The sequence below is a fragment of the Balaenoptera borealis genome (assembly GCF_965194805.1).
Source record: "Balaenoptera borealis genome assembly, chromosome: 16".
Taxonomy (NCBI): Eukaryota; Metazoa; Chordata; class Mammalia; order Artiodactyla; family Balaenopteridae; genus Balaenoptera; species Balaenoptera borealis.
The window spans coordinates 78,558,042-78,585,600 of NC_138872.1; the positions used below are offsets into that span (position 1 = coordinate 78,558,042).

Here is a 27,559-nt window from a genome sequence, read left to right on the forward strand (position 1 = left end):
GCTCAGCTAGAGAGTATCTTCATCAACTCTCTTTTCATTTTGCAAAGGCTGAGAGATTAATTGATTTGCCAAAGATTATGTTTACTTGTTAGTAAAGGAATAAAGAACAGAACCGAACTTCAATTCGACTCTATTAACACTGCAATATGACAATAAAAATTTCCTCAAAAATAAAGTAGTTCAAAGCCTAATATCTAATTCACATTGCCCAATGAACCCCAGTACAATTTGTCTTGTATACAGGTATCTCCTTGCTATAAATACTGCCTATCCAAAACAGAGGATTTTGTCACAGAGGAAATATCTAATTACCTACACACAGTAAAAGAAAACAAAAAAATTTCATCCACACCATCGTCTATTAAAAAAACAAGAGATTTAAAATGAGCATTTCAATACTTCTGCAAGAAATGTATTCCAATTAGAATACCCTAATTCTAAAACTGAATTTGGAAAGATCAGTCAACTTTCCAGGGACCTTCAGAACTCCCTCCACTCGAAGAAAGTAAAAGATCAAATTACTGATTTTTAAAAAATAAAACAAAAAAGCAAATATAAGGAATAAAAAGGTACAGAATAGAGTTCCTTTTTATTCTTAAAAAAATAAGGCTTGACATGACCAGTTTATGTGAGAAATAATAATTCTAAAACAATGTCCAGTTACCTTAACCAGTTATTTTCCTTGGGAGAAATCTACAAAAATTCTTTTGGAACTATCTAAACGGTTTAGCAACAGGAAGCCATTCTGCATGGTAACCGTTTAACTCAAGATTCCAATAACTAAAACAGCTGTACCATAGTTGAATATCCATTCAATCCTACAATCAGAGGAGGATGGTTGGCTAAGAGACAAAGCAGTCCACGGGGTGGCTGTGGATATAAAAATGAACCGAGAGGAGATCTTTCTTTCATTAATCGTATGGAGAATACATTACCCTACTTTAAAAAATGGTACTAATAGTATGTTTTAAAATGAAATATGAACAGAGCCAGTAATAATTTTAATTCTAACTATCAAAACCATTCTTTCAAAATATGGCAAAAAATGACCAAGAAAAAATGGGCAGCATTTTGCATCATGAAGAGTTTTACTTACCACTTAAGTTTTCCTCCCCATATGCTTTATTATTCAGTACAATAAAAGAGGTATATTAAATATCATCTTAGGACTAAAAAAACAACCTGTTGGCTAAGAAGGCATACCATAACAATCATCATTTCATTTCCAAATAAGGTGTTTTAAGGATAATATTCTCTATAGAACAGAACAACATAATACAAGTACAGCAAAGTAAAAATCCCTGTATCTAACCTTCTGCTGGTACTTCCATTTCTGTTCCTTCATTGCCCTCTGAAGAATGATGGCTTCCTAAAAAGAAAATATACCACATATAATAAACCAATAAACACTGATATTGGAAGAAGAGATACTAGGTAACAATGCAAATAATAACATGAATACAAACTGATTCCTTAACTCCTTAGCAGTTAATTCAAACAATGTTATCTAATTCAGAAAAACATGTAACACTTCTGTATGAAAGCTCAAAAAATTATTTTAAAACATAAACATATAGATTAAACCAAAGTAGGTTTGGGGATTTACTATTAGTTACTGGAACTACACAATATAATTACTGATAGATGTTAGAATTTGAGAAGTAGAATAGTATGTTTCAAAGTGCCATGCTCATCTGTCAATGACACACACACAAAAACACACACCAGAGTAAATTTCTTCTTTGCTCATAGACTCTATCAAGGCTAGATAAACAAGTTCAGGTTGGGCTGTGAAATGTTTCCTGCTTTCCATTTTTACTATGGTGGAAGCTATGGAAACTCAATCCCCATTATTTAACCAAAGTTGCACTTAAAGGAAACTCGTAAGTTAAAACTTAAGATACTACCTTTAGTCTCAAAAGCATTTTAATTCAGGTAATATAATCTGCCTGCTTCTAAACACTGGAACATAAAGCAATGTATCAGGTTAGGCAGTCAAAAGGGAAACAGGCTCACCCTATCAGAGAAGCAGCTTGACTCACAAATAGGAAAGAAGTAATCTAAAACCCAAGAGAGCCAATGAGGACAAGTGCCCAAACTGCCCCAGAATATTTATCCTCTGTCCTTAAATGTCTGAGCTACTAACATAGAAAAGATTGAAAATCACTGCCTTCGTGTATAAATAAAAATATATTACCTATAAGGAAGAATAAAGCACAAAGGGGGAGGGGAAGCAAAATCAGGTCTATTTTGTCATCCATTGGTAACTAATTAAAGAAACTATACTAAAGGTACAATTCCCAGACACAGGTTTCAAATACACTTTATCTTGATTTTTAAAGAACACTGACTACAAACACTGTCATTCAGTGCCTAGCACCTTTGAATTTAAAGTGCCATGCAAAGACAAAATGTTTTTGGTTTTCAATGTCTAACTTTATGGTGCTGTAATTATCTGGGGATTCTTTTCCACTTATTTCATATTCTGAAAACTCACCTGAGCTCAAAACACTAGATAAATCTATAAATCTGTAGCCATGAATTATTTCTTTATTGAACTTCTTAAATACGCTTTCTCAACACACAGCCCCCACCCCCCAATTAAACGTTAACATTTGAATTCATGGAGCATTGGGTTCTTTGACTATAATGCCAAAGAAAACAAAAACGTGAGGTCAAAACAATGAGAGATAACGGAGAAGAGGCCAGTACTTAAAAAGGCAAGATTGGGTAAGAATAAGAAAAATTAAGGTGATTGTCCCACCCGGTCAGAATATTACAAGAGTACATGTAAACAATGACTCTACGTGTAATTTTTGTTCTTTAAAAATCTGAAATAAGCAATTACATTTATATTAAAAGTAAAGCTAAATAAAATAAATCTTATGAGCTAAAAGCCAGAATAGACAGAAGTAAAGTAAAAGCCAGCACAAATAGCCTATGATCATCAAGTTAGGGAACACTACACAGAAATTCCCAAAGAGGTATTCAATCAATAAACTTAGGGATTTACAAATGATATCTTACAACCTTTCTAAAAACTAAGTATCAACATGACCTTATTGATATTTACATTACTAACTATGCAATATAAGCCTTATTTCTGACTATTCTGATATAAGGTATAAATGTGTACTTTACCTTAAATATGAAAGTGTGTCATGTACCCATTTCGAGATTCATTACTAGATTCACAAAAGGGAAAATTGGTTTTGAAAAATTGTTGCTTGTGAAGTTCATTTATATGTTTAAAAAAAAAAAAGGCCAATACATTTCTTTTTCCTTTTCCATTTAGAAAAGTAATAATACAGATATAAATACTAAAACACAGTCTGTCCAATATAAAGAAACATTAAATAAGAACAGTATGTGGGAAAATGGAAGTGAAAAAGTTATACCTTGCAAAGACTTCGAAAGGGGGAGTTTGTCATCAACATCATCAGTTTCAGAAGGGCCTGCTTTGGGATACAAAGATAATACTTCAAAAGTAATCCCAAAAATGTATTTTGGGTCACTTCAGCAAACAAATTTGGGCGAGAGATATGGAATAATACAGCCTTTTCATGAACAAAAAAGGCAAAAAAAAAAAAAAAAAAAAAAAGAAAAGAAAAAAAAAAAGACTGACTGACAAAATGAATGGTGTCAATTTATGGTCTTAGTGAATGGAAAAGGTGTATTCAGATAAACTCATATACAGACAGTCAAAAGAAATTTTGAAAACAACTAACTCGACATGAATTGAATGGGAACAATATGTCTAAAATGGTGGATATGGGTAATGTTCATGACAGCAAACTGCAACTTTTACTTCATACAGATTATAAGTGCAGATATATCTTACAAGGTGCATTTGTTTCTTCCTTGCCAAATATTTGGCTTAATGTTTTGTCATACTAAAGAAAAATGCAGAATCAAATTGTTACACCTTCCTTAGAATCTCTAAAATAATGCAATTAACCTATCAATAAGCTTGAATCTCCACTGAAATAGAAACATGACAAACAATTAATTCAGAATCCTCCCTTCCTGAAGATCCATAAACACTTTTTAATAACTTAACATGGTTTTTCCCAATTATTAACATACAATGTATTTTGTGTTAATTAAACCTTCACAGAATGCTATAGATTTTGACAACACACCTGCATGTATTATGCTTTTAGTGAAAGTAATAGATTTAAAAGAGAACAAAACATTGTGTTTTCAATGACTACTTAACATAAACATGTCCTTGCATTAATATGAATACAAACCACTTCACTACCTCTGAATATTTTTTGGAAAATATCCTAAGACTTTTGAAAGACTTTGAAAATGCATGAGGGATTTCACGAAGAGGCACAAAACTACACATTATAAATAAAGGACACAGCATAGAAGAAAATAATTTCATAGAAAATAGAAAAATTATTTGTATTTGGAATCTCAACTAAGAGCAAGATGATAAATGAAAGACACCTGAATTCAAATGCCAGATTCACTGCTTCCTAGTCATGTGATCCTGGGTAAAAATATACAGAAGAAATAAATTAAATGATAGCTAAATGTACTAACTGACTTCTAAATACTGCTTTAGCTGCTGTTCCACAAGTCTAGCTATGTATCATTATCGATATTGTTCTGTTCTAAATTATTTTAATTAGGTCCTCTTTAAGTCAATAAAAGTGTATTTCTTAGGATTCCCACTGTATAGCATTTCTATTTTAAATAACATGCTTATTATTGACTTCTAATTTAACTAATTACATTATATTCGGGGAATTCTTTAAGGCTACCTGTGAACAAATATAAAAGTCAACTTTTGTAAAAGATCCATGTCTCGTAAATAAACATTTATTTGCTGGGTAAAGAGTTCTGGATATACAACAACTAGCTTATGTTTGTAAATTTCAGAGTTCAAATACTCTATTTACCATTTATAAGCATTCATCATTTGTTAAAATCTCCCACATGACTGCATTTACAAATTTATCAATTGTATCAAATTATATCAATTCTTTATTTAGACTTTTGAGGCTACATTGTTAGGTATATACAAATTAATGATTATCCTATTAACTTAATGACTTATTAGTATATAAATTATATAGTCTTACTCTTCATATTCGTTATTTTTTTCTTTTTTGGCCTCAAATTAATATTACTAAACTTGGTTTCTTTTGGTTAACATTTGCCCAGCATACCTTCACATATCACTATACTACCAAATTATGTTGTTTACTTTTAAACATACATGTTATACTAGCAAATGACTTGGACTCTGTCATAAGATCAGCAGCACACTTCACTCGCACAACTCCAGGAGTGTCTAACAGTCACTGCAGACAAATCACTTTCCCAACGCTCACATCTGAGAACATCTTAGAGGAAAACTGACAGGTACACAGAGATGTGTCCAAGCCTATTTTGGAATACCAAAAGTTTTGGAAGAAAACATAAATGATTTTAAGTGCGAGAATGAACACATGAACTACAGTATAATCACACAGGTAACTGTCGCAATGATAGTATTAAATCTGTACGTGACAAAAATGGTCAATCTCAAAAACTTGTACTGAATGACACACAAGAACATAAACAAAACACATATACAGTATGATACCATTTAAGTCAAGCTTAAAAACTGAGAAAATGTAATACATAAAATGTAGGTGCCTGGATACACATACAAAGACGTTTCTGTGGGAATGTATATGCATTTAAAATATAAAATCGTTATCAGGAAGGACAACCCTCAATTTCAATAAAATGGTTAACTCAGGAAGAACAGAGAAAAAAATGGGAATTGGAAGGGCCTAAAGAAGGGTGTCAATAACATAGTTAACATGTTATATCATGTAAAATTCAGTAAACCTGGGCAGATGTATATTATGTTTGTGGGTTTTAAACATTTTAAAAAAGCATTTTAGAAATACAGCCAGCCAACTGTATCCCTGCATTCAGCATCTGCAGAGTCAACCAACCACGGATCAAAAAACTGGGAACAAAAAAATCCCAGAAAGTTCCAAAATGCAAAATTTGAATTTGCAGCATGCTGGCAACTATTTAGATAGCATTTACATTGTATTAGATATTTAAGTTATCTAGACATGATTTAAATAAAGTATAGGGGTGGGTGTTTGTAGGTTATATTCAAATACTACACCGTTTTATATAAAGGACTTGATCATCTGTGGGTTTTGATACTGGGGGTGGCCCTGGAACCAGTCCCCCTGTGGATACCAAAGGATGACTGTACAATACAGCAATGCAAATAAACGACCTATAAGTACACCCAACAAAATGTCCCACAAATTACATGTTTACAGAAGAAGCCTGATACATACTGACAGATTCTATTTATATGAACTACAAAAACAGACAAAACTAACCTAGGTTGTTACAAATCAGGACAACGGTCTGCATTGGAAAGGGGCTGCCAGGAAAGGAGCCCAAGGGAAAAGGAGCTTCTACCATAGTGATCCCTAACAACAGATCTTCAGAATGCATGAAGCAAAGTGAAAGAACTGGAAGGAGAAATAGACAGAGGCAGTTGGAGACTTCAATACTTTTGTAGTGGATAGAAGTAAAGAGAAACATCAGTACAGATACAGCAGGTCTGAATGACCGTCAAGCAACCTTAACAAAGCTGAAATAACTGAAATTATACAAAGAATGTTCTCCAACTATAATGGAAATAAACTAAAAATCAGTAACAAAGCTACCTGACAAGTCCACAAGTATGTGGAGATTAAGACTACACTTCTGGGGGCTTCCCTGGTGGCGCAGTGGTTGAGAATCTGCCTGCCAATGCAGGGGACACGGGTTCGAGCCCTGGTCTGGGAAGATCCCACATGCCACGGAGCGACTAGGCCCATGAGCCACAACTACTGAGCCTGCGCGTCTGGAGCCTGGGCTCCACAACAGAGAGGCCGTGACAGTGAGAGGCCCGGGCACCGCGATGAAGAGTGGCCCCCGCTCGCCACAACTAGAGGAAGCCCTCGCACAGAAACGAAGACCCAACACAGCCATAAATAAATAAATTAATTAATAAAAAAAAAAAAAGGACTACACTTCTACAGGGAATTCCCAGGCGGTCCAGTGGTTAGGGCTCTGCACTTTCACTGCCGAGGGCCTGGGTTCGATCCCTGGACAGGGAACTAGGATCCCACAAGCCATGTGGTGCAGCCAAAAAAAAAAAAAAAAAAAGAAAAAAAGAAAAAAAAAGACTACACTTCTACGTAAACCAGAGGACAAAGGGGAAATTAGAAAATGTTTTGAAATGAATGAAAATAACCATATCAAAGTTTATAGGGTGCAGTTAACTAATGCTTAAGAGGGAAGTTTATGGCATTAAATGCTTACATTGGAAAATATTTCAATGATTTAAGCTCCCATCTTAAGAAACAGAAAATAAAACCAAATTAAAATTAAAGCAACCAAAAAGAAAGAAAGAAAGAAACATAAGAAAAAAAAAAATCACTGAAATTTTGTAAAAGCTAGATCTTTGAGGAAAAAAGAAAAAAATTGAGAAAGTTCTAGAGCAAGAGCAATGGTTCTCCACTGGAAGTGATACTGTCCCCAAGGGACATATGGCAACGTCTGGAGACGTTGTGGATTGTCACAACTAGGGAGATGCTACTGGTATACATCTAGCAGGGAGGCCAGGGAGGATACTAAACATCCTACAATGCAGAGCATAAGACAGATACTGACAACAATGAATTGTCTGATCAAAATGTCAGTATTGCCAAGTTTTAAGACAAAGCCCTGAGCTAGAATGACCAATAAGAAACAAACAAAAAAAAGACACAAATTACTATAATTAAATTACTACAGACCCAGCAAACGTTAAAAATTTAAAAAAAAGAAAGAAAACTTAGGACAAAGTAGACAAATTCCTTAAAAGACACAAACTGCCAACTCTTAATCAAGAAGAAATACATAACCTGAGCAGACCTACAATGATTAAAAGAAATTTTAAAATTAAAAAATGGAGCAAATTTTTAAAACCTTCCATTAGAGAAACCTCAAGGTCCAGGTGGATTCATTGGGAAATGTTATCAAAAATATATAGAAATGGAATAATATCAATTCTACAAAAAAATTCTTCAAATATATCATTTCCCAATTCACTTAGGCCAGTATTACCAAAACCAAATAAGGACATTTACAAGAAAAGAAACTTCTAATATCTCTTAAGAACATTTGAAAATGTTCTTAAGAGATATTAGTCAGAACCGACATTTGAAAATTAATGTTGATGGCCATTTTAACAGATTAAAAGAGAAAAATGATGTAATCATCTCCAGAGATACAGAAAACACCTTTCACAAAATTCAACATCCAATCACCATAAAAACTCTTTACAGGGCTTCCCTGGTGGCACAGTGGTTGATATAGTCTGCCTGCCAATGCAGGGGACACGGGTTCAAGCCCTGGTCTGGGAAGATCCCACATGCCACGGAGCAACTAGGCCCGTGAGCCACAACTACTGAGCCTGCGCGTCTGGAGCCCGTGCTCCGCAACAAGAGAGGCCGCGATAGTGAGAGGCCCGCGCACCGCGATGAAGAGTGGCCCCCGCTCGCCGCAACTAGAGAAAGCCCTCGCACAGAAACGACCCAACACAGCCAAAAATAAATAAATAAATAAATAAAAATAAAAATAAAGGAATTCCTTTAAAAAAAAAAAACTTTACAAACTCTGAACTGAAGGAAATTTCTTCAATCTGATGAAGGGCAACTACAAAAAACCTACAGCTTTCACAGAGAAAGAGTTCCTTCTAAAACTGCAAACAAGGTAAGGATGCCTACTCTCACTACTATTCAACGTAACACTGGAATGTTGAATAGCTGGTGCAATTAACACAAGAAAATGAAAGGAAAGAAATAATACTGTCTACTTACAAAATCCCAAAGATTTTTTCTCAAAGAGTTGCTATACTAATAAATGAATTTTAACTAGGTCACAAGATACAAGGTCTGTATGTAAAAGTCAACTGTAGTTCTACATATTAGCAATAAATAGTTGGAAGCTGAAACTGTAAAAGAACAGTACACCATTTACAGTAACACTGGAAAACATTAAATACTTACATATAAATCTTACAAAATATGTACAAGACCTGTATGCTGAAAACAAAGCACTGATGAAAGGAATCAAGAAAGAGCTAAATAGATAAGATACATATATCATGCTCATGAATCAGAAGATTCAATATTAAGATATTCAACTTAAATTAGTCTATAGATTCAGCACAATCTCCATCAAAATCCCCACGGGGGGGAAGGGGGAAGGACTTCCCTGGTGGTCCAGTGGTTAAGACTTCGCCTTCCAATGCAGGGGGTGCGGGTTTGATCCCTGGTTGGGGAGGTAAGAAGATCCCACATGCCTCCAGCCAAAAAAACAAAACATAAAACAGAAGCAATACTGTAACAAATTCAATAAAGACTTTAAAAATGGTCCACATCAAAAAGAATTAAAAAATAAAAAAATAAATCTTGGGCTTCCCTGGTGGCGCAGTGGTTAAGAATCCACCTGCCTTGCCATTGGCAAGGGACACTGGTTTGAGCCCTGGTCCGGGAAGATCCCACATGTCGTGGAGCAACTAAGCCCATGTGCCACAACTACTGAAGCCTGCGTGCCTAGAGCCCATGCTCTCCAACAAGAGAAGCCACCGCAGTGAGAAGCCCACGCACTGCAACAAAGAGCAGCCCTGCTCGCCGCACCTAGAGAAGCCTGTGTGAGGCAACGAAGACCCAACTCAGCCAAAAATAAAATAATTAAAAAAAAAATATCTTTAAAAAAAAAGTCCCCACAGGGCTTTTTGCACAAATCAATAAGCTGATTTTAAAAATTTATATGAAAAGGAAAAGGAGCGAAAATAGGCAAAATAATGTTGAAAAAGAAGGATAATTTTGGTGGACTCTCACAATCTGATTTTAAGACTTATTATATAAACTATAGTCCTCAAGACAATGTAATTTTGGAAAAACACAGAAACAGATCAATGTAACAGAATATACTCGAGAAAACTGACAGAGATGTAAAGGTAATGCAATAGAAAAAGAACAGTCGCTGGGCTTCCCTGGTGGCGCAGTGGTTAAGAATCCGCCTGCCAATGCAGGGGATGCGGGTTCGAGCCCTGGTCTGGGAAGATCCCACATGCTGCGGAGCAACTAAGCCTGCGCACCACAACTACTGAGCCTGTGCGCCACAACTACTGAGCCTGTGCTCTAGAGCCCGCGAGCCACAGCTACTGAAGCCTGTGCGCCACAACTACTGAAGCCCAAGAGCCTAGAGCCCGTGCTCTGCAACAAGAGAAGCCACCCCAATGAGAAGCCCGCAGACCGCAACGAAGAGTAGCCCCCACTCGCCACAACTAGAGAAAGCCCGCCAACGCAGCCAAAAATAAACAAAACAAAACAAAAAAAAGAACAGTCATTTCAACAAAAGGTACTGGAAAAACTGGATATCTGTATGCCTTAAGTTTGAACCTGGTATTCTGCACACTATACAAAAATTAGGTCTAAACCAATCACAGACCTAAATGTAAAACTATGAAAACTTTTATACGACACAGAAGAAAATCTTTGTGACACTGGGTCAGACCAAGATTTCTTAGCTATGATACTTAAGCACAACTCATATAAGAAAAAAAAAAAAAAAAAAAGCACTAAGTTGGACACCATCAAATTAACCTATTTGCAAATCACATCACAAAGGACTTTTATTCAGAATATACAAAGAATTGTCAAAGCTTAATTATTAAGAGAAGTACCCAAACTGCATGGACTGTATCTCTCAGCCTAGATGAAAAACTAATAGTCTGGCTCCCACCTTCTTCAGCTGCACTTAAAATATTATCATTTCAGCAATCTTTTCCTCTATAAACATCTGATTTCCACTCTTATTACTTAAATCACTCACACTCCCTATTTCAAGGGGGGAAAAAAAAGCTTCTATAATCCTGCCTAGTAATAGCAAAGCTAAAAAAGGCAATACCAAAGATAAAGGCAGACATTTTAAAAATTAAATATAATGTGCTAAAAAGATTTTATTAAACAGTATTTATTAAATATATGTTAGTAAGGTACCAACAACTGCTATAAAGGCTAAATATTTTCCAAATTTTTAACTTTTTAATTAAAAATCCTCAGAATTATCCCAACCTTTTAGCCATGTGATTACTAACATCACAAGCAATAAAATATTCAAATCTGACAGATGAAAGTTATGGAATTCAAATATCTGTATACAGATATTCACATGATTACAAACAGAACAAATTTATTCATAACTTTTTTATAATACTCCAGAACTGATAAAGCCTTATCTTTTTAAATGAACTAAACCTATTAGGCAAAGGCACATTAAAACCAAAAAGAGGTATCATAAGACATCCACTAAAGTGGCTAAAAATAATAATGCGGACCATACAAGTGCTGATAAGGATGTGGAGCCACTAGAACTATTGTCCCCGCTTATGGAAATGTACAATAGTAAAAGCACAGTGGAAAACAGCTTAAATACCTACCATATATCTCAGCTATTCCAGTTCTAGGGATCTACTCAAGAGAAATGAAGGCGTATTTCCAAACAAATGTTTCAGCACCTTTACTTTTAATAGCCCCAAACTGGAAACAACCAAAATGTCCATCAATAGACAGAGGGATAAACAAATTGTGGTACAGCCGAACAATGGAATAATAGCAATAAAATGGAATTTGCCATCAATATATGCCACACTATGGATGAAATTTCAAAACAATTATGTGGAATTTAAGAAGTCATAGCTCCCCACCCCAAGAAAACAGTACATACTTTATGATGATTCCATTTACATACATTTCTTAAAAATGCAAACTAATCTAAAATGATAGAAAACAGATCGGTGGTTGGCTGGGGAGGGCTGTGAATTACAAAGAGACTCAAGGGAACTTGAGGGTTATGGACATTTCTTTATCTTGACTGCAGTGAAGATAGTTTTATGGGTATATACATAAAACCAATCAGATCTTATACTTCAACTGTTTAATGTACTTTATGCATCTATAAAAATTAAACTTACCATGAACTATAGATGTTCTTCTAAACTAAAACCCATCAAAGCATAAAAGCAAACTGCATTGTGAAATTATGACCTTTAATTCCCTCTTGATAATCAAGCAGCTACAGAACAAGATGATAAATACCTAAAATTAATGTCTTATCTTTTATAGATTTTTAACATAGTGATAATGCAGTTATTTTTACTGCACAAATAGAGATATTAAACGTTTAGAAGACCTCTTATGCCTTGCAAATAACTGAAAATTCAAACTGAATTCTAAATTGTGCCACAACTTTTGCTTGTCCTTTTAAGAATATGAATGATTATTTAACATCTCCCCTGTAAACTGAGTTTATTTTAGTGCCCCATTTTTGGAACTTATTTTATTCCAGTGATAAATTACAAGTATACATGCTAGTCAAGGACCAAAGGACCAATCCATAAAATAGTATCTAAGGAATTCGGGCAATTAACGAATTTTAATTTTAACCACCGATAACTTCTGGAAAGAAAAATTGCATTAAACAGTATTACCTTGAATGTTATATTGATAGTAATCAGGATCTTCTGATTCTTCCTTTACTGTCACAGCTGCCATTTCCAGAGAAATGCCTGTAAAAGCAAATTAAATTATTTTTTTAATTAAATTATATAATTACACTTCAGGGCATTCAGACAGTATAGGGAAATCCCTTCTACCCTCCTAATAATGCAGAATAATGCATACATATTTTAAAGGCTTTCAAAAGACAAAAGTTTGCTAGGTGCCAGGGGGACAAAAATAACCTAAAACCCAACCTAGACTACTATTACTAGTAGTACTAGTGGTAGTACTAATAGTACTACCAACTACTAGTGTAGTAGTTTTAACCACACTACTAATATTCTGGGATTATTTAATCCTAAATTTGTTCTCTGACAAGTTCTGATCTTTGCAATTAAAGAAAATTAGTCACACTCTATTTTCACTCAATATTAAAAATATTTTTATAAATCACTGAAAATCACCTGCAAACATGAATTTTAATAACTCACTATTCCAGAGTAAATATGGCATAACCATTTTAATAATGAGACACATTAATTTTTTCCCCCCTCTTAATATATCCCTTTTTTAACAAGGGTAACAAATCATACCTTTCAGCATAACACTTTGCCCACAATGAGGATAAATAATTTGAAGTACACCTTTGTGGCCAGATATAAATGAGTGCATATTTTACAATTCCATGTAGAGGAAGGTCAAAATTAGAGAAAAGAAATTTATGTTTTTAAAATTCAAGTAATGTCAATTATCCCTCAAGAAAGTTGAAGAAAAATTAAAATGCACAAGCCTTAGGTTAAAAAAAAAAACACTCAAGCAAGTAGTTGATTTTGGGAGAAGAGTACTGAGAGGGGGAAGGAGAAGACCTTCTTGGGGTGTTATTAATGTTCTGTATCCATAAGTGTTAGGTTACAGGAGTGTGTACTTTTTATTTATTGAGCATATATACACTTATACTTTGCATACATTATACTTCAATTAAAAGTTTTAAGAAAGAAGATTCTTAACAAATTCTTTAATGAATTCTTAATAAAGATATATTCCCCATATATTCAAAAACAAAGAGCCCTTGGCTGGGGAGCCTCAAAGGGTTTCACAGGAGGGGCTTTCAGAAATGAAATGCTGATTTCACCAAATGGTTGCAGTTCCTACTCTCTCTCTTTCTCATCTGCCATGTCAAGAGTAGATGATACTCTCAGACAAGTTTAAGAAATCAACAGTGGATGGGTGTATGTACACAGTTCAGACTAAGATATCAGCTATAATCATACCAGTCCCATCATGGACTTAATATTGAGCTGGTGCTATGTGACTTTAGAAAGTTTGTACAGAGTATTTTCAACTGAAGAAATACTTCAAAAAGAGAGTTAGCTTGATACACTAAAGGACATTTATCCCTGAAGCCACAAGCAAAGGAGGGGGTTACTCTATGGACAGCAATCACCAATGGAAGGTTAGTTTGCTGCCAGAAGATGGTGGTAGGGAACTTGTCTGGAAACCCTGGGATTCTGTGGGGTGGCTAGTACTTCCATGCTCATTAGCAGAAGTTAATAGAAAATCAAAGCAAACAAAAAAGGCAGATCCATTGCGGAATGAAGGTTTGGGTCACCTCAACCAGGTAAAGAACCTTCCCGGATAGGGTCCTGGCTGAAGGCAAAGAAAACATAATATAATGCGTAATGAATTAAGAAAGGTATGAATTTTTGTGACAAGCTGCAGAAATGGGGACACTGCATGTTTTCTTCCTTGTTAGGAGTATGTGTGTTTCTGTAAATATTATATATTTGGTTATATTAACTGTTCTCTCTTATCCTTCCCATTATTATTTTACAAAAATTTTGTTGGAGGTTTCCTTTGCCGGTTAGCCCTTAGATAAGAGAATAAATAGGTTGGGGGTATATTTGAGGAGTAATTAACATAGCCCATGACTGGGCAGTAAATTAGTCTCCCAGAGACGGGTACCATGACTATTGGGACATTTTATCTCCTCGTTGTGAGGAGAGGGCGAAAATGCTTCCCTCTGTAGGAAGGGAAAGTTGCATCCCGTCAGATGGGACCGTTGTTTAGTTGTTACGTGAAGGTTTAAATATGCGGAGGTGTGTGCGGATGCCAAGTAGCCAAAGGGGTAGCCTGTGTGAGTCACTGAGCTGCTGTCTCAGGTCCAGACCTGCCCTCTTAGACTCTTCTGAAGCATGGACTGCAAACCAGTTGGTTGCTTGAGAATCTCTGCCACAAGGGAATAGAGGACGGAGGCTACAAGGCTAGAAGAGAGAAAAGGGACTTGCACCTTTCTTTTGGCTTGCTGCATCCTGTTCCCATCAGGGTCACTCACTCCTTGGTATATTCCTTTAAGCTAGTGAAAGCAGACCCTTCCCATAGCAACATCTGGATCCACCTTACAAGTTTTCCAACACAACCAGAACCAGTTTCAACATGTCCCCCACATACACCTTTACCATCCAAATAGCATCCCACCTTAGAAATCAGAATCGAAGTTTTAGGGGTGGCAGCCAATTCCTTGAGTCATTACTTACATGATACCTCAGTATATAGTCCTTTTTATTACAACTAATTAATCTGTAAATTTTTTCCATAACAATAACTGGTATGGTTCAAATAACTGGTATGGCTGTTTTCTCCTAAACAGACCACAACTGTTATGCCCAAGAAATATAAAAAATAAAATAAAATGGAAATTTTAAAAGAAACTGCAAGAAAAGTTAAGACACACACATACACACAAAAGAATATAAAGACAAAGTGTAGGGGCTTTCCTGGTGGCACAGTGGTTGAGAATCTGCCTGTCAATGCAGGGGACACGGGTTCGAGCCCTGGTCTGGGAAGATCCCACATGCCGCGGAGCAACTGGGCCCGTGAGCCACAGTTACTGAGTCTGCGCGTCTGGAGCCTGTGCTCCGCAACAAGAGAGGCCGCGATAGTGAGAGGCCCACGCACCGCGATTAAGAGTGGCTCCCGGTCGCCACAACTAGAGAAAGCCCTCGCACAGAAACAAAGACCCAACACAGCCAAAAATAAAATAAAATAAATTAATTAATTAAAAAAAAAAAAAGACAAAGTGTAAGGCAGAAAAGATAAACCTCTATGATAGTGATGTGTACTATTTTATCTATACTTAAGATGTATAAAGAATTCCAAAAATATGATTTTTCTCCAGTCCGCATATTTATTTTTGGATGCAAACTATTCAGAAGAGGAATATATAAATAAAGGGAAGAAGATTTGCGAAACGGTGATTTCAGCACAATAAACTAAAAACTAAACCGAAAATTGAAATTTCCTGTGACATGGAAAAAAGGGGGGAAAGAAAAAAACTTCTGTAAAAGAAACAGAGCAATAGATTCAAATACTTACTCCCAAAAAGGAGAATTCAACACTGCCTGTCTTGCAGACCTCCCTAAAAATAACATACATAAAAAGTCTCATTCATTCACTCACATATACTCATACACACAGAATTATCTTTCTCCCTATCCCAACAATTCATTCCAAATGCCGCTAGATTACGCTGACCAAGATAGGCAGCTGCATCGAGGAGGTTTGATGGTCCAAAGCAGGGTAGCAGAATGAGACTATTTATATGAGGGGTAAGAGGAAACTGAGTAACAGGTCTGGGAGACTGAGACAAATGGGGGACAAGCATGAGTGGTGACAGCCCAACGAAGGGTGTCAAAGTGTCAGCAAGGCAAGGAGGCTGGCAATAAGACATGGCTTAAACGAAGTACGTAAACATTCTGAGAATATCTGGCTGCTATGATTCTAACTGTGACAAAGAATACTCTCTAGGAAAGGGAGGGAAAAAACCTTGGGGTCTCAAGAGTGGAACTGAAGATATGGGCATGAAAAAACATAGATGTAAATGGATGTACATATGTATATAATTATGTGTATGTAAATACAAATAAACAGATACCCTATAGCTTTGTCCACTTAGAAGCAATGACATCCCAACTGCAATAAGAACATCTAGCACCTAGGTTATGATTTCTTAATAAATAACACTCTCCACAGTGAGGAACCACGGCTGACTCTAGTGCTGGATTAGGGAAAGAATAAGATGAACCCTAACAACCTTGCTTAGCAAAAAATTAAAAGTTCTCTAAAAACGATGGGGATATTTACAAACAACACAAGGAAAGGACACGGGGGACATCTTGAAGTGGTTCCCAATGGCCAAAGCAAAGACTATTTGCAAATCAAAATAAATAATGATAATAATGAATTGTAATACACTGAATAAAACAGAAATATACTATAAAATAGAAATAGTGTACTCTAATATAAATGAATTAATTTTAAGTGAAAGTTTGATGAGTGGTATATATTTCCATAGTCTCAGAGAAACTCCCATGAATATAATAATTACAAAGGAAATACAATTAATATAAAGAAATTACAGTGGAGAAGCCTAGAAAAACTAACTCTGGTCACATAAATAATACCTTCAGTAAAGGGATAAATAGAAAACAACTTCCACCTGATATGAAAGGAGAAAAAAAAAAACACGGCATCGTTTCTGTGCTATTTTTGCAAAAATCGCATTACATGAATCTAATCATGAGGAAATATCAGACACTTCCTTCAGAAGTGTCATGGTCATAGAAGACCAGAAAAGCCTGAGAAAGCTGAAGAAGCCATTAATGGGAAAGCAAACAAACCAACAAACCCAAAACTTGAAAAGGGTTTGAGAATTAGGAGTAATTTATCTTCCTTATTTTGATGATTATATTGTAGTAATGTGGGACAATATCCTTGCTTCTAAGAATCACACGCTGAAGTAGCTAAAAGAGTGATGGGGAGACACTGCTTCGGGAAAGATCCCTGGTGTCCTTGCTGCACACTAAACACACCTGGTCTTCTTGCTTTTCCCTCCCCACCAAAAAAAAAAAAAAGATAGGGTATCACATTGGCAACTTACTGTCAAATGGTACAGGAAAAAGATCCTTATATTATACATGCAGGTTTTTTATTAGCTTGCAATAATTTCAAAATGTAACATTTTTAAATAAAAAGTTTAAGGCATTACAATATTATTCATTTCTTTCATCACATCTAGCTTTTCTCTAGCTAACAAGTAGTCTGTCTTATAGATACTTGTGCATCAGTGGATACAGACCTATGGCCTCACTGTGTTCAAAGACAACACAGAATTCACTAATGGAGCTGCGGGTTAATTGCTCTTTTTGCAAAGCAGCAATGGGTCAAAGAACATGTGCATCTCCAAATGAGAGATATTACCGAAGTATCTTCCATAAGACAGCAATAATTATTACACACATCCAGAATTTTTAAAACTGCCTGTTTCTCTACACCATTACTGAGACTGGGTATAAACAGAATTTAATGTCTGCCAATCTGCTGAGTGCAAAACTTTATCTTTCTTGGATTTTAATCTCCATTTCTTTAACTAAACTGAGCATTTTCTCTTGAATCTTTGGTCATTTATTTCTTGGATTAGCTCTTTCTAAGTCAAGTAAAACAACCCTTTCTCATTTGTCTTGCAAATAGCCATTCCCTGTTTCTTACATGTCCTTTGATACATTTTGGCTGATTTTGCCATACAAAATTTTTAGAATTTTTCTTTAGTCAAATTTTATTGCTTAGAAAGCTTTCAAAGGATTATTAAATTTTTTTTCAATCATTTTTAATCTAAGTTGTTATTATCTGCAGACTTTTTAACACTTCTTGAAGTAGAATAGATTATGGATGTTTTGTTTTTAGTAGTTTTCTAGTTGATTCTCTTTAGTGTTCTGTATACATAATCTTATCACCTGTAAAAGTTAATGGTACCCTGCATTTTCTAATTACTTACTGTTATTTGTAATGGTTTGGACATCTGGAACACTGGTAAGAAACATGAGAATGTGCTAGTGTCTTACGAGGAGTGCTTCTTGTGGTTCACTATTAAACACAATGAGGGGGTGGCATTTACAATTATACATAATATTCCACCCAATCATGTTAAGAATTTCTGCTGCCTTTCATCATCTACCTAAATGATATATTATTTGTAATTAGTTCAATAACATAAGTGAATTAAGAGATTTTCTAATAAAATCATCCTCATGTTCCTAGATGAACTCTAAATCTGAAACTCACTGTATAAGGTAATTTCTGAAGTCATCTGAGAGTACAGCAAAAGCCCCACAGTGACAGGCCCTGCAACAGTGAGAATCAGATGTAACACAACGTAATACCAATTGGCACCCATCCTCTGCAAGAGGTCGAACAGGAGACATCATAGTTTATATGTGCCTTTAGTAAGAAAAAGCCGTAAAAATCCATTTTTTCCTTACCAATCACCAAGACTAATTTTAAAATATATCCCTAGTAATAATATGATGACCTTTAAAAATTATATATTATTTTTAAAAGATGAAGTTGCTTTCATTCTGACTCTTATCATAGAACCAGAATAACAATAAATTATTACAATAAAATTGTAATCAAGTCAGGAAGACCTGTATGTTTTTAAAATAAGCAAAAATACTCTGCCTTAGAAATGGAACATGGCAAGAACGCAAACATTAAGTAAAATATCCAAGACAATGCTCAGTTCTAAAAGAACCTGAATGGTAAAAATCAATTTACCTCTATGATAAAAGTGGGGAAAAGGGAAGAAGTATTGGAAACAAGTGGTAAAGTAATTATATTCTCATTTTCCACGTTAATAGGCAACAAAAAAACCCAAACCTTAAAACTACATGAAGGGCTTCCCTGGTGGCACAGTGGTTAAGAATCAGCTTGCCAATGCAGGGGACACGGGTTCGACCCCTGGTCTAGGAAGATCCCACATGCCGCGAAGTGACTAAGCCCGTGCGCTACAACTACTGAGCCTGCGCTCTAGAGCCCATGAGCCACAACTACTGAGCCTACGTGCCACAACTACTGAAGCCCGCGTGCCTAGAGCTCCGTGTTCCGCAAAAAGAGAAGCCACCGCAATGAGAAGACAGTGCACCGCAACAAAGAGTGGCCCCCGCTTGCCACGACTACGGAAAGCCTGCGTGCAGCAATGAAGACCCAATGCAGCCAAAAATAAATAAAATAAAAAGTAAATAAATTTAAAAAAAAAACCTACATGAAATACAGTATGGTACTGGCCTAAGAATAGGCATTAGAGTTCAGTGGAATACAGTTGAATGTGCGGAAGTAAACTTGGTCAATTGATTTTTGACAAACATGCCAATAAGGCAATCCAATGGAGAAAGTATCTTTTCACAAATGATGCTCGGACAACAGGATATTCACATGATAAGTGTGATAAATGATAAATTTAGACCCTTGCATCACAACGTGCACAAAAATTAACTGAAAATTGCTCTTAGACCGAAATATAAGAGTTAAAACTATAAATTCAGGAAGAAAGCCTAAGCATAAAAATCGTTATGACTTTAGGTTGGGCAAAGATTTTCTAGATGTAACACCAAAGGCACAAGTGACAGAAGAAAAACTTGGAAAACTGGATCAAAATTAAAAACTTCTAGGCTTCGAAGGACATCATTAAGAAAAGAAAAGCCACAGGACTTCCCTGGTGGCGCAGTGGTTAAGAATCTGCCTGTCAGTGCAGGGGACACGGGTTCGAGCCCTGGTCCGGGAAGATCCCACATGCCGCGGAGCAACTAAGCCCGTGCGCCACAACTACTGAGCCTGCACTCTGGAGCCCGCAAGCCACAACTACTGAGTCCGCGCGCCACAACTACTGAAGCCCACGCGCCTAGAGCCCGTGCTACACAACAAGAGAAGCCACCGCAATGAGAAGCCCACGCATCACAATGAAGAGTAGCCCCCGCTCGCCGCAACTAGAGAAAGCCCGCACACAGCAACAAAGACCCAATGCAGCCAAAAATAAATAAAATAAATAAATTTATAAAAAGAAAACCATATGAAATAGTATGAGAATGACATTTAAAAATAAGGAATTACTAAGCAATACTTTGTAATGGGGAAGAATCTAAATATGGGAAAAGAATCTAAAAAAAAAAGGGACTTCCCTAGTGGTCCAGTGGTAAAGAATCTGCCTTCCAATGCAGGGGATGCAGGTTCCATCCCTGGTTGGGCAACTAAGGCCATGTGAAACAACTACCGAGCTCGCATGCGGCAAACTAGAGCCCACACACAACTAGAGAGACAGAGGGGAAAAAAAAAAAAAAACCCGCATGCCACCATGAAGAGCCTGCACACCTCAACAAAAAAGATCCTGCATGCCGCAACTAAGACCCAACAAAGCCAAAAAAAAAAAAAAAAAAATCTATAGAAGAGTGGATATATGTGTACGTATAACTGATTCACTTTGCTGTACACCTAAAACTAACACTGTAAATCAACTATACTCTAATAAAAATTTTTTAAATAAATAAATAATAAAAAATGAAAATAAAGAATTAAATACCAAAAACAGCTTACAGTTAAAGACAGTTTCCCTGGGGAGTAAAAAAAATGCGAATGCAATGGGAAAAGGCAGAGTCAAGACGATATTATATTGATTTTTGTAAAAAGCACTATAGGACTAGATGACATTTATTATTATTATTCCTGTGTAATTGGAAAAAACTATTAATAAATTTTGTCTATAAATGTGTAATTTGTAATGAATTTCTAGCTACCACTCTGTCAAACAAATTACTATCTTGGGGTTTTAGAATAATATAGTAACATTAACAACGTCGCCTTTGGAATAAATTTGTTCTGTCTACTTCTCACCAAAGCAATAAGTAATGAGTCAAAATACAACCTTCTACATTAAGGAAAAGGCTTCTTACATTTCATAATTGAGTCTAAAAGCACAAGTACATACCAGAATCTTCTGTGGGTTCAGTTTTCACTTTGATGGAGCCACAACTGAAAGGAAAAGAAGCCCTGATGAAGCGCTGCATTGTGAGGGCCACTCACACGGTGCTCAGATGCCCCGGATCTCACTGTATAAACTCATTCACCTGACCAAGCTCAATGCAAAACTGACTCACTTTAAAATTTACATATTTATTTCTTGCATAAATAACCTGTCAACTGAATTTAGTACTTTAATTCCAATCAACCATATGGGAGGGAAAAGTATAATAAAACAACACCGAGTAGCAAATCCCATCTTACTATAAGGTCTTCCTATTCACAATGTGGTCATCAGACCAATCACATCAGCTTCACACAGGAACTATTACCATTCAAAACTACTAAGTTAAAAAGTGCATTTTCACAGGACCTCCAAAGGATTCAACTGCATTATTAAACATCAAGATGTGTGACACGGGGCTTTTTAATATTCTAATACCTCAATAATCTAAACACTAAAACTTGCTGAGGTGTAGAGGTTCATTAGTACTAATGAGATATGCTTTACCTTCCACCTGGAGATAGCATTGACCTTTCAGCATCTGTTACCGTCACTCGACCACCTATATACAAAAAAAATTAGATTTAGATTTTTCCAATACTTGAAGCATGACTAATATTTCCAAAGGTCCTAAATACAGAATGACCTGGGGACGGGAGTTCACAGCTCTGGGTCATCAGAATGAGTATGGTGTTAGTTTAAGAGGGTCCTTCGTTCTCCCCTGTAAGGAAGATAATTAGGGATGATAATCACCTAACAGCTTTTATCCCCTCAACCCTCCAGAACCCTCCCTTTAATGGGAAAGCTCTTATTCTTATCAGTGAAACAAATACACCAATACACTATTCCTGAATAAGACAATACCGATGTATAAATGATGCCAGATTTCTATTAAGAGTAGATCTGGATCAGAAGCACCGGGAAACAGTAACTGCTAACAGGTACAGTGTTCTTCTTGAGGGGATGAGACAGGGTGATAGCTGTACGTCTTATAAATATCCTAAAACCCACTGAATTACACAACATAAAATAGGGAATTTTATGTTTGAGAAAATAAAAAAGGAAAGACGGACCCCCCCCCCCACCCCCGCCCAAATGGTGACAAAGATGTAGAACAACTAGAATTCACACACTGCTGCTGGGAGCATAAACTGGAACAACCACATTGAAAGCCAGTTTGTCAGTGTCTTAAAAAGGTAAATATGTAACTATCTACCATATGATCTCACTATTCCCTTTCAGGTATTTACCCAAGAGAAATGAAAATATATGCCCACATAAAAACCTGCCCTCAAATATCATAGTGGCTTTCTTTATAACAGCCAAGAAATGGAAACCCAAATATTCATGGGCAAGAGAATGAGTAAATAAATTGTGGTATATCTATACAATGGAACACTAATCAGCAATAAAAAAAATAACTACCGATACATGAAACATGGATAAATCGCACAACAAGAAGCAAAACAAACAAACAAAAAAGAGTACATACTATAAGATTCCATTTCTGTTAAAAAAAAAAAACCTAGAAAATGCAGACACATCTATGCTGATGACAAAAAGATGAGTGATTGCCTGGGGACGAGGCAGAGAGAAGAAAAGAAGAATTACCAAGGGGTGTGAGGAAGCCTGTGGGTGAAGGACGTTTCATTACCCTGATTGCAGTGATGGTTTTCACAGAATATTCATGTGTCAAAACTTAACTGTACACTTTAAATAAGTGTAGTTTATTGTATGTCAATTGTATCTCAATTAAGCCTGTTAAAAAATTTTTACACTGGAAAATACAATCCCATTACAATCGCAACTTTTCAATTACTTTGAAAGCTGGTACGGCAAAAGAGCGGAGTCATACAAACCCACCCACTTGGATAACTCATTATTATAAAACACCCTATAGAAATATTCTTTAATTAACCACCAGGCCCCAATGTTTCAGAACAAGTTTCTAGAATCAAAGACCTCATAAAATACGAATAGCAAACTAAGGATACTTAGTTTACTTAGTATACTTAGAGTACTTCAGGGAAAAAAATACTGATCACGAAAAAGTGAATTTTAATTTAAATATGACAAATAAATCTACACTTTCTCAATCTTAAAACGGGTATATACAAAAACCAACAGCTAACATCATAATGGTGAAAGCCTGAATGCCTTCCACCTAGTATCAAGAACAAGGCGATGTATGCTACAGCCACTTCTACTCAATACTGCATTGGACATCCTTGCCAGAGCAACAAAATTAAAAAATAAAAAGCATTCAGATTGCGAAGTAAACTATCTTGATTTACATACAACATGACTCACTGTAGAAAGTCCAGAAATAAACAGGGTCAACTAAGTTGACAAAGCAATTCCATATACTACAGGGACTATATACTTAAAATGTGTGAACTTTATGGCATGTCAACTATACCTCAACAAAGTTTCTAAAATATTAATCTTTTTATCATCGTGAGAATAACAAAGGTTACTTATCAGAAAACAATACACACTTGGGTGTCTATATATTATTTTGCCCTTTCATGTTTACGTTGCTTAAGGGGTTGCCAATGACAACGGTTATTTCCTTTTAAAAGTCTCAAATAACCCTGGCTCCAAAGGGTACTAGTCTTCTAAATATCCCTTTTCCCTTCAAATGGAATGTCTGGCCTTCCCAGAAGGAAGTCCTATTGAAATCCTCTTCTTTCTTCAAGGACCCATCTTAATGCCCCCTTCCTCATTAACATCTTCCTGGGCTTCCTCCAACGAACCTCCACTAACCATTCCTACAATGTGTACGCTGTGCTCTTCTTGTGTGACTTTACGGGTTTTTATCTCCACCACTAGACTACCAGCACTAAAAAGCTTTAATGCTTATACATGGTTTTGTATCCCCTCCTCACCCAATCTTATGCCCAATATTTCCGCGCCTGCTCAGTGAACACTATGTAAATTAAATCACTCATAATTCTGGGAAATGAGGGCAGATCCAGGATATGACCTTACACATTGCAAACATAAAACCTTGAATACTTCATAAAGCAAGCAGCTGAGTTGAAAACAAAAAACAAGTCTCTGGTTTTTCAGCTCGATGACTTTTCACTGGTTTATATAAACACCATAACACTCCACTCCAAAATGCCTTACAACATATTCTCAAAGAAAATAAAGGAGAAATCATTAAAATGTATTAAATTTGATACAACATGTTTAGGAACCCATCCTGTTATCATGTAAGCAAAACAATCACTTACCTAGGAGCTTCTTTGGCTCTAGGAAAGGTCTGCATTAAAACAAAACAAAAACTATACGTAAATACACAAAATTATCATAAAGCATAAATTTAAATGACTTCTACAGTAAACAAGAATTTTAAGAACATATTAACATAACTTAAATATTCAACTTTATGGGAATAAACTGTTGAGGGCAAGGGAAAAAGTACTTCACCTCTTAATGATAAATGAAATCCCTGCTTTGTTCTCCAAAATCCACTTCAGGGTTGCAAGATCATAGTTTTCAGGGTGTTTAAAGGATACTCCTTCTGGAAGCCCCTGAACCACCACAGCTGACTGATCTCGTAGCATCTTTTCATATGGGACAGGTACCACTGTTGATTTGCCCAAAGCTTTCCCTGAGGTTAAGAGACAGGGATGAGGTAAAAAAAAAGGATAATCATTAAATGGTAAGATTTGAAAAAACTAAACCAACATTAGTTATCATGGCTTAATAGATGGTATTCGTGGGGTTTTTTTGTTTTTTTTTGGCCACGCGGCTTACAGGATCTCAGTTCCCCAACCAGGGATTGAACCCAGGCCACAACAGTGAAAGCCCGAAATCCTAACCGCTAGGCCACCGGGGAATTCCCTGGCATTCATATTTTTGTAATATCTGATTTCAAAACTACTTTCAAATACTATAGGGCCCTATTCCCATGTTAGCAGAAGTCTAAACCTGAAATGAATTCAAACGGCCAAAATGAAAAAGATATAAAACACTTACATAAAACCCACACAAAAGGAAAGGAACAATGGCCCCACCCTGGTATAACACAATCTTTTCATATGCAATTCAGCCTCAGAACATGGAACCCTGACAAACCCAACTGTTACCATAACATACCAGGCAGTTTTTGGCTAATATTCTCATTGAAAACTTATTAGATAAACACACGCTACATTCACAAATGAATATATCCTGTCAGCTGTCTGTGTGTATCAGTGAGCCCACACATGCTAGAAACTCCATTCCCCAGAGTTGAGTTTTACCTACAATCTCACAGCGCAACCTATTATCCTCCCCCTCTTTCCCTTATTCTTAAAAAGACCTGTTTACTGCATAATTAGACTAACAAAAGGTGGTTTTTCCCTGGGATTTGGCAGGACCAGCACACATGTCAAACATAAACAGCCCTCTTTAGGTGACTGTGACGTGTACTGTAGTTTCTCTGGTGGGGATGCTGACAGAGGGGAAGCTATGCATGTGCGGGGCAGGGTCATGTGGGAAATCTCTGTACCCTCCTCTTAATTCTGCTGTGAACCTTAAAACTGCTCTTTAATTAAAAACAAAACAAAACCTCTAACAGCTACATTTATTTCTGGGCTCCCACAAACTGGAACTAGAAAGTAAGGTCATTTCCATAAAATCTACTTTATCCAAAAAAAAGAAGAAGAAAAGAAAGGTCATTCGTAATGTTAACCCAATATTTGGGAATTAACCCATTCATTTGTAACAGTATGTTACATGAATGTTAAGTCAATTATGTGATCTGCCCTTTAAAAAAGTCAACTGTATAACATATCTTTTAGAAAATTCAAGTGTATAACCCTACCATAGCAAAAGCAGAAATAGTCCTCAACTGTTTTTCTGAGTGTTTCAATCTCTACAGCATCTACATTCATTCGATTTGCCTGTGTTGTTGATTTCATTTTATGCATCTCTGCAGCCTTTTCTTCTTCTTCAACACCTGTAAAATATTAATGATATATAAGGTCCATATCCATTATCTTAATATTTGATTTTTTACTAAGAATATTTTTTCATAATACTAACATTTATGATTTGACAGAAAGGAAAGGGAGGAGGAGGAACTTTAAAAATAAACACCTAGGGGCTTCCCTGGTGGTGCAGTGGGTGGGAGCCCACCTGTCAATGCAGGGGACACAGGTTCGATCCCTGGCCTGGGAAGATCCCACGTGTCATGGAGCAACTAAGCCCATGCGCCACAACTACTGAGCCTGCACTCTGGAGCCCACCTGCAGCAACTGCTGAGGCCCGCGCACCTAGAGCCCGTGCTCCGAAGCGGGAGAGGCCACCGCAATGAGAAGCCCGCGCACCACAACAAAGAGTAGCCCCTGCTTGCCGCAACTAGAGAAAGCCCGCACACAGCAACGAAGACCCAACGCAGCCAAAAATAAAAATAAATAAAATCTTAAAAAAATAAAAAAATAAAAAATAAACAAACACCTAAAAGACATAAATGACTTGAATGGAAATGATAAGAAATGGTGATTATCTCTGAAATAAGAGTAGCTATAACCATTCTACAAAGTAAAAATTAGGTAACAGTAGTTTTAAAATGGAAAGATACCTTAAGACTAACTACAAGCTTAAATATGGGAAGATTATCACCACAAAAAACATTCTTGTTGCAAAGTTTAACACAAGAGCCACTAAACACCTGTGGTTACTGAGCACTTGAAATGTGACCACTCCGAATTAAGATGTGTTTTAAGTTTACAATATACACTAGATTTTGAAGACTTAGTACAAAAAACAGTGTGCAAAATACCCCACTGATAATTTTTTATATTGATTACATGTTGAATGATGTTTTAGACACCAGTTTAAAATACGACTAAAATGAATTACTTGTTTCTCCTTACTTTTTATTAGAAATTTTTAAATTACCTAAGTGATCTACATTACATTATTTCTATTGGACAGTGCTTTTCAAAACTCTGGAAGAGAGCTTAGAATTTTTTTCCAAGAATTTCTAAAAGTGACTCATAGGGACTTCCCTGGTGGCACAGTGGTTAAGAATCTGCCTGCTAGTGCAGGGGACACGGGTTCAAGCCCTGGTCTGGGAAGATCCCACATGCCACGGAGCAACTAGGCCCATGAGCCACAACTACTGAGCCTGTGCATCTGG

At 36.2% G+C, this 27,559-nt stretch overlaps 1 protein-coding gene across 11 annotated transcripts in view; it reads right to left on the reverse strand.

Annotated features, from left to right (window-relative positions):
* Window positions 1-27,559, reverse strand: part of GTF2I (general transcription factor IIi) — a 143,479-nt gene that overhangs the window by 42,161 nt on the left and 73,759 nt on the right. For 5 of the 11 annotated variants that reach the window (XM_082358531.1, XM_082358521.1, XM_082358526.1 and 2 more), the window contains exons 4-11: window positions 26,240-26,374; window positions 24,859-25,042; window positions 24,663-24,691; window positions 21,931-21,985; window positions 21,388-21,431; window positions 12,566-12,643; window positions 3,399-3,458; window positions 1,313-1,369 (exon numbers count right to left, since the gene is read on the reverse strand). In XM_082358531.1, coding sequence (XP_082214657.1) covers window positions 1,313-1,369; window positions 3,399-3,458; window positions 12,566-12,643; window positions 21,388-21,431; window positions 21,931-21,985; window positions 24,663-24,691; window positions 24,859-25,042; window positions 26,240-26,374 — 642 coding nt within the window. The remainder of the gene's footprint in view (window positions 1-1,312; window positions 1,370-3,398; window positions 3,459-12,565; window positions 12,644-21,387; window positions 21,432-21,930; window positions 21,986-24,662; window positions 24,692-24,858; window positions 25,043-26,239; window positions 26,375-27,559) is intronic. The other 6 variants (XM_082358525.1, XM_082358528.1, XM_082358523.1 and 3 more) reach the window with 2 other exon arrangements.